Source organism: Crassostrea angulata, chromosome 10 (assembly GCF_025612915.1).
Source record: "Crassostrea angulata isolate pt1a10 chromosome 10, ASM2561291v2, whole genome shotgun sequence".
In the NCBI taxonomy this organism is placed as follows: Eukaryota; Metazoa; Mollusca; class Bivalvia; order Ostreida; family Ostreidae; genus Magallana; species Magallana angulata.
The window spans coordinates 3,589,633-3,598,012 of record NC_069120.1 but is presented as its reverse complement, the minus strand read 5'-3'; the positions used below and the strand labels follow the sequence as shown (position 1 = coordinate 3,598,012).

The window sequence follows — 8,380 nt, the reverse complement described above, 5'->3', positions numbered from 1 at the left end:
GTTCCAGCCATACAAACCACGCCCTTCCGGCTACAGCGCTCCTCAGCCTGCTACTGGCAGTATTCCTTCCGCTGCTGCTGGAAGTCAACAGCAGCTTTTTCGTGGCTTCGGGAAACGCCGTGAACCATCTTCCTACGACATTTGTTTCCACTGCAAGTCAGTCGGGCACTGGAGGAAACACTGTCCCCTGTTCAGCGCCGCCAATCAGTCAAGCGGTTCGGGATCAGTTAGTAAATGATAAGTATGACGATTTTGATTTCATGGCTTATGAAAGTTTCTGTAATTTGAAAGAAAATGATATCATATCTGAACATCAAATCTATTTGAAAAATTTAGAAAGCTTTAGAGATTCTAAAGGTGTAAAGCATCGGTTAAGAAATGCAGTACAATTTTGGAAGAGTATAAATGCATCTGACTTCATTATCAGTACTATTAGCACTGGCTATGTAATTCCATTTATTATGCCACCAAAAGAAATGTACATGAAAAATAATAAGTCTGCCATACTCAATGCTGAATTTGTTTCTGACACTGTTTCAGAATTGTTACTTTCAAGTTGTATTATACAAGTTCCTTTCATACCTGTTGTGGTAAATCCGCTAAGTGTAGCAATGAACAGTTCTGGTAAGAAGAGGTTAATCCTTGATCTGAGTGTTTTGAACAAGTTTGTAAGAAGAGACAAAGTGAAATTTGAAGACTGGAAAATAGCATTGCAATATTTTCAAAAAGGGTTTCATATGTTTAAATTTGACCTTAAGTCTGGTTATCATCATATAGATATTTGCTCAGCACAACAAACTTTTTTGGGTTTTTCTTGGAATAATTTATTTTATGTATTTACAGTTTTGCCTTTCGGTCTTTCTTCGGCACCTTACATTTTTACAAAGTGTTTACGACCAATGGTGAGATACTGGAGGCAGTCGGGTGTCAACATTGTGTTGTATTTAGACGATGGCCTGGGATTGGCTGAATCATACGAGAAAGGGGTATCTGATAGCCTTTTTGTTAAAGATTCCTTAGAAAAGGCTGGGTTTTTGGTAAATTTGGAAAAGTCTATTTTTGAACCTTGTCAAATGTTAGAATGGCTAGGAATGATATGGAACACTAACATGTTTTGTTTGTCTATTCCAGAGAGACGTATACAAGATTGTAAGAGCACTTTAGCAGATTTGTTTCATAGATTACCAAAAATTACTGCAAGACAATTGGCTCAGTTTACGGGCAAGGTTATTTGTATGGGACCAGTGATCGGTAACATTAGTAGACTTATGACAAGAAAGTGTTATGAAATTATCGAGTCCCGATTTGCATGGGATAGTTTGATTAGATTTGATAGTTCACATGAGTTTTTGCAAGAACTTTCGTTCTGGTCGAAGAATTTGGACATGTATAACTGTCGTTTTATGAAAGATTATTCTAAATCAATTGCTATTTTATGCACAGATGCTAGTTCAGTAGCTGCAGGAGCTGTATGTCAATTATCAGGTACACACAAGTACTTTCACAGTAATTTTTCAGAAGTAGAGAGTGCACAAAGTTCCACCTGGCGAGAACTTAAGGCAATTCAGCTTGCTTTATTTTCGTACAAAGAAAACCTTAGTGGGAAGTCTGTGAAAATATTGACTGACAGTAAAAATTGTGTTTCAATTGTCCAAAGTGGTAGCACGAAAAATGATTTACATGTAATTGCTCTTTCTATTTTTCATTTGTGTTTGCAGAGAAAAATTTCGTTAGATATTGCATGGATTCCCAGAGAAATGAATGAAACGGCAGATTATTTAAGTAAATTAGTGGATTACGATGATTGGTCTGTATCTGATGAATTTTTTGAATTTATGAATAATATGTGGGGCCCTTATACAGTGGACAGATTTGCAAATTATCTTAATAAGAAATTACCTAGATTTAACTCTTTGTTCTGGAATCCTGGTACTGATGCAGTTGATTGTTTTTCTCAAGATTGGAGTTCAGATAATAATTGGCTAGTGCCACCTATTCATTTAGTCATGAGAAGTTTAAGGCATCTTATGTATTGCAGATCACGAGGTACTTTGATCGTTCCTTATTGGCCATCGGCGCCGTTTTGGTCTATGATTTTTGGACCGGATATGACATATAGAAGTTATGTAACAGATGTTATTCAGTTTAATGATGTAAGAGGTATTTTGTGCAGAGGCACGTCTAAGAACTGTATATTTGGGACTGAAAAATTTCATGGTTCTTTATTGGCTGTTAAACTTTGTTCTGTATGAGCAGATTTGAACATGGTCCTAGTACTGTTGTACTGAGTGACGTGGTTAGATGCTTGAATTGTGCATTTGTATGTATCTGTTGTATATATTTTATGCTATTGCAGAATGACGACTGATGAGATGATATTGTGTAAGACACGGTCCTAAGAGCATTAGGCATTAGTGACATGGTCTTGGAATTTGTTTTTGACATGGTCCCTGTTATGGACAGAGCGACATGGTCAAATTTGAAATAAAATAATGTGAGGGACTAACAAATGTTTCCGTGTTTACATTTTTCAGATGTTTTCCAAACAGGAAGATGGGCCTCAATTCAGACATCGGGGGAAAATTTGGCGGACCTGAAGTTCTTCTGTGAAAAATCCAAATCTGAAAGTACTTTTCGTAAATATCGGTATGCCTTTAATTCATGGATAAAGTGGTGTTATTCGCAAAGTCCTAAAGTGCAACACTTCCCTGCTTCTGATTTCAACGTTTCCATATATTTGATTAATTTATCAAAACAATTTAACTCTGTTGCAAAAGTTAATGAAGCCTTTTATGCCATTTCTTGGGCTCATGAAATTTCAGGAACACAAAATCCTTGTCATTCATCATTAGTCGTTTCAGTTTTGGAGGGAGCTCGCCGCTTAAGTGCTAAACCTGTTACCAAGAAAGAACCAATAACTTCTGAAATTTTACAGCAAATAGTGAATCGTTACGGGACCGGAAGTAGCAGTTTACCAGACATTCGAATTTCATGTATGTGTCTATTAAGTTATGCAGCTTTTTTACGTTTTTCAGAACTGGTCAACTTAAAACGCTCTGACATTACATTTTATGAGGACCATCTTTCTTTGTATATCTCTAAGAGTAAAACAGATAAATATAAGACTGGGAGTAATGTAATAGTTTCTAAAACAAATAATGTTACTTGTCCGTATGGTATGTAACAATTGTATTTGAAAATTGCTGACATTGCTTCGGATTCTGATTGTTTTATTTTCAGGGCGTTATCATTTTGTAAAAAATCTGGTAAATATAAATTAAGAAATTCTGGACCATTGTCTTATAGTAGAGCAAGGGAATTATTACTTAATGCTTTGGAAAGTGTTGGTGTGGATAAGTCCAAATTTGGTCTTCACAGTTTAAGGTCAGGGGGCGCTACTGCGGCTGCTAACGCTGGTGTGAGTGACAGACTGTTTAAGAAGCACGGCAGGTGGCGCTCTGACAACGCAAAAGACGGTTATGTTCATGAAAATGTAAAATCATTGATGTCTGTGTCTCAGTCATTGAATATTTGAATGTGTTCAATAATAAATATAACTTACAGTTTTTCTTTTCCCCTTTCTTTGTTACGTTCGAAATGCGCTAGTCTTGGAGCACTTACCCATAATCAGTGTTGTTATGATTGAATAAGGTTGTAAATATTTTACAACATTATATCAAATATAATGATAGATAACAAGTACTCAATTACGCTAGTCAATTTATACGGGCCCAATAGGGATAATCCTAATTTTTATTCTGAGTTGAGTGATAAAATAAATGACTTTTTTGATACTGACTTTATAATTATGTGTGGGGATTGGAATGTTGTGCAAGATTACCAATTAGATTGTTTTAATTATCTAAGAGAAAATAATCCAAAAAATAAAATTGAAATAGAAAAACTAAAATCAAAGTTCAATCTAGTAGATCCCTGGAGAATCAAAAACCCAAATGTTAGAAAATATACATGGAGTAGAAAAAATCCTGTAAAGCAAGCTCGACTTGACTTTTTCCTTGTGTCAGAGGAACTCCTATCAATTATTGATAATGTACACATACTACCCGGTTATAGGACTGACCATTCTATTATTGAATTAGACATCACTATAAATGACTTTAAAAAGGGAAAGGGATTCTGGCGTTTTAATAATTCACTACTCAAGAATAAAGACTTTGTAACAAATGTTAAAAAAATTATTAAAGAAACTGATAATGAATACCGTATTAATGAATCAACACTGGAAATTCCAGACAACTTATTTTTAGATGTTTTATTGATGAAAATAAGGGATATGGCAATACAAATGTCGTCAAAATTAACACGAGAAAGGAGAGAACATAAAGTAAATATTAGTAATAATTTAAAAATTTTACATGATATGTATTCTGATAACCATTTGCCACTATATTTAGATATGATAAACGACCTTGAGAGAGATCTGGAAGAAATAAGAAAATATGAACTAAAGGGGCTTTTGCTAAGAAGTCATTGTACGTGGATAGAAGATGGAGAAAAACCTACAAAATAATTTTGTGCTTTAGAAAAACGAAATTATGTTAACAAAAATATTAGCAAATTGGATATCGAGGGTAAACATATAAATAAACAAGAAGAAATATTACAAGAAGTAAAAAAGTTTTATAAACAACTGTATGCAAATAAAGATCAAGATCTTGATGATGTAAACCTAAAAGATTTACTACAAAAAGTAGAGGTCCCTAAAATAGATAATAAAATAAAAGAAATTTTAGATGCAGAAATTACAAAACAAGAGGTGCTTCAAGCCCTCAAAAATTTTAAGAATGACAAAACACCTGGAACAGATGGCTTTACTGCAGAATTTTTTAAATTCTTTTGGAGGGATATTGATTCTTATATTCTCAAATCTTTTAATTATAGTTATGAAATGGGACAGTTATCTTATAATCAAAAGCTAGGAATTATATCTATTCTCCCAAAAGGCAATAAGCCAAGGGAATCTCTAAAAAACTGGCGACCAATCACCTTACTGAATATTACATATAAACTGCTTTCTAGTGTCTTGGCGAATCGAATGAAACCAACTTTAACGAAAATAATTCACGAAAATCAAAAGGGCTTTCTTGCTGGTAGATACATAGGAGAAAACTCTAGATTATTGTATGACATTATGCACTATTGTAAGGAATATAATAATCCTGGTCTTATTCTTCTGGTCGATTTTGAAAAAGCATTTGATTCTATCTCTTGGAAATTTATTTACAAAGTATTGCATTTTTTTAATTTTGGTGAAAATTTTATAAAGTGGATAAAGATTTTGTTTAAAGAGCCTAAATTATGTGTTATTCAAAATGGTATTTTTTCTGATTTTTTTCATATGGGACGAGGTTGTAGACAAGGGGACCCAATTTCACCATACTTGTTCTTACTTTGCGCAGAAATAATGGGTATAATGATTAGAAATAATAATCTAATTAAGGGAATTGTTATTGAAGATAAGGAATACAAATTATTACTATATGCTGATGATACTGTCTTATTCATGGATGGGTCAGAGGACTCCATCAGGTCAACTTTATCTTTAGTCAACCAGTATTCCAAATTTTCTGGATTGAAACCAAACTATGATAAAACACAATGTATAAAGATTGGATCTACTGCTTATACTGGCAATAATTTATATGAAAAATACAAAAACCTAATGTGGTCACAGGAACCATTTACAGTCTTAGGTGTTACATATTGCATAGACTTAGATACAAATACTATGTTTGATTTAAATTTTTTGCCAAAAATTGAATTAGTTAAGAAATTAATATCATCATGGTCAAGAAGGATTTTAACTACTGCAGGCCGCATAACAGTAGTAAAGACTTTGCTTATACCCAAATTCAGTCATTTATTGATGACGCTACCAAGCCCACCTAAAGAAAAACTCAAAGAAATTGAAAACTTATTGTTTAATTATATATGGAATAACAAAACAGCAAGGGTAGCTAAAAACATTATATGCCAAAGTTATGAATACAGCGGCATGAGAATGACATGTCTTGACTCTTTTTGTAAAAGTTTAAAAATCACATGGATTCGCAGATATTTTGATAATTCCTGTAGTTCACAATGGAAGCATTTAATAAAGGATTTAATTCCAGATATAAGTTATCTAGCTATATATGGTGTAGATTTTTATAGAAAGTTTAAGAAAGATGTCAAGAATGCTTTTTGGATTGATGTTTTCTCAGCTTTATCAGACTTAAGGCTATGCATTGATAATCTGACATCTGTTTTAAGTCCAGTATGGTATAATCAAGATATATGTATAAACAGCAAAAGTGTCTGTTATAGATCATGGTTAAAAAAGGGTATTCAGTTTGTTTTTGATTTTTACAATACGGACGGAACCTTGCTAGGATATCATGAATTTTGTACAAAATTTGATCTAAAAACACCATTTACATTATTTTTTGGAGTAATTGATTGTATTAGAAAATTACATTTGAATTATGACTATGATAATATTCAAAGAAGTCAACCTTTTTTCCCAAAATTCTTACAATTGATTACAAAAAGCAAACAAGGTGGTAGAGATTTCTATGATGTTTTTATTAATCAGAAGTACAGAAAGCCAAAAAGTGAAATCAAATGGGAAAATATTTTAAACTTAAATGTTGACAACTCTTGGTGGAAAAAACAAAATATTTTGTTTTTTAAGATAACCAATGATATACAATTAAGATGGTTCAATTATAGAATTATACATAGAATCTTAGCAACGAATACATTCTTATGTAAAATTGGCATTACCAATACAAATTTATGTAGTTTTTGTAAGATATATCCAGAAACACTGTGTCATCTTTTCTGGGAATGTGAATTTGTTGAAAATATTTGGGAAAATGCATTGATTTGGTTCAAAGAACAGTTTGGAATAGATATATCTCTAAACAAAGTTGATGTTTTGTTAGGAAAATACTATAAGTATTATAATATATTTAATTTAATAATATGCATAATTAAAAAACATATTTATAGAAGTAGGAGCAAGAATTGTAAACCCTCATTTGAAAGGGTTAAAGAGGAAATTGTTTATTACTTTCACTGTGAGAAACATATTTATAAAAAAAAATGGTGACATGGAAAGTTTTAACAAGCGATGGAACCTGATAATGTTTTAAGAAAAAGGATCATTATTTTTTATGCAGTTACAGATGATGTAATACAATTATCTATTGCAAAAGCAAGATTAACGTAAAATTATAGTTGTCTACATATTTTCATATGCATGTGTTTGGATGAATGATGTATAAATGTTAAAGAGAAAAACCTCTCACGAAAGTGTACAAGTTTATATATTTATATATAACTGTATGTAACTTAGTGCTTGGTGATCCCAGGGCCCCAACCCTGGCACCAAATATATTGCTTTATATTAAGTGATGGGACAATAAAAGGTTTAAAAAAAAAAAAAAGGTTGTAAATATTTTATGTTCGTTTGAGATAGTTCGAATTAGAACATAAATATATTTAATTCAGGTTGAAAGATATAACAACGTTTTATCGAGCACGTGGTTTGCTATTTATAGTTTGTTTACTAAGGGTGGTTTACGCGTAGTAATACTGGTTAGACCAGTTATTAGGGCATGACTGGTATGCTTTGTGATTTTAAGTTATTCGAGCTCAAGACTTAGCGCTGTTTACACGCTTTGCACCCACCCGCCCACCCACTTATACATAATCATTCATGTATTGGGTTTGATTGCACAAAATATTAATAAAATGCATAATGCTATAATATTTCTGTTGCAGATAATGAGTTTTGTCCCAAGAATTCGACATATATTAACGCGGTATCTATGTATTTTATTGAATAAATGCGCTAGTCTTGGAGCACTTACCCATAATCAGTGTTGTTATGATTGAATAAGGTTGTAAATATTTTATGTTCGTTTGAGATAGTTCGAATTAGAACATAACATTGAATAATAACACTCATAAAAAACTAGAACCATTTTGTTCAAATGTTGCTTAGAATCATTCGGTATATTGATTTTGTCTGTGTTGCCTACGAGCCTCGAGTCAAATCACTTAATTTATGAAACCATTCAGCTATCAATGAATTATAACTTCTATGAGACATTTTTGTGTATTGCTTTCATTCTCGAGCTCAGAGCATACAAAGGAACCATCTTGTCTAATTTTTTAACCATATAACCATCTAGTCTGTTATCTTTTACGTCTCCAATTGAAAAAAAATTCAATGAAACCATTAATTATTTTACTAATGGTTGAATCAACTAGGTTTGAACTCCCTTATTTCAACATCTTACAGTTGTTAACGTTTGGCACAATGATGTCATCTTACGACCGTTAAACACAAAAATTGCCAACTAGCCATTGT

General features: G+C 32.4%; 1 protein-coding gene and 1 long non-coding RNA gene across 4 annotated transcripts; both read left to right on the top strand.

Annotated features, from left to right (window-relative positions):
* The first annotated feature begins 247 nt into the window (after window positions 1–247).
* On the top strand, window positions 248–3,566 carry LOC128165796 (uncharacterized). Of its 2 annotated transcripts, none has more exons than XR_008241092.1 (3): window positions 248–986; window positions 1,132–1,251; window positions 2,535–3,566. It is a non-coding gene; the product is annotated as an uncharacterized LOC128165796 (long non-coding RNA). The 2 variants fall into 2 exon arrangements; XR_008241091.1 differs by having other exon boundaries at window positions 248–1,037.
* On the top strand, window positions 1,258–3,566 carry LOC128165793 (uncharacterized). Of its 2 annotated transcripts, none has more exons than XM_052830627.1 (2): window positions 1,258–2,646; window positions 2,853–3,566. In XM_052830627.1, exon 1 carries the CDS (start codon window positions 1,269–1,271, stop codon window positions 2,250–2,252), a length of 984 nt encoding a protein of 327 aa, XP_052686587.1. In that variant the 5' UTR covers window positions 1,258–1,268; the 3' UTR covers window positions 2,253–2,646; window positions 2,853–3,566. The 2 variants fall into 2 exon arrangements, with proteins under 2 accessions (XP_052686587.1, XP_052686586.1); XM_052830626.1 differs by having other exon boundaries at window positions 2,823–3,566.
* Window positions 3,567–8,380: the final 4,814 nt, after the last annotated feature.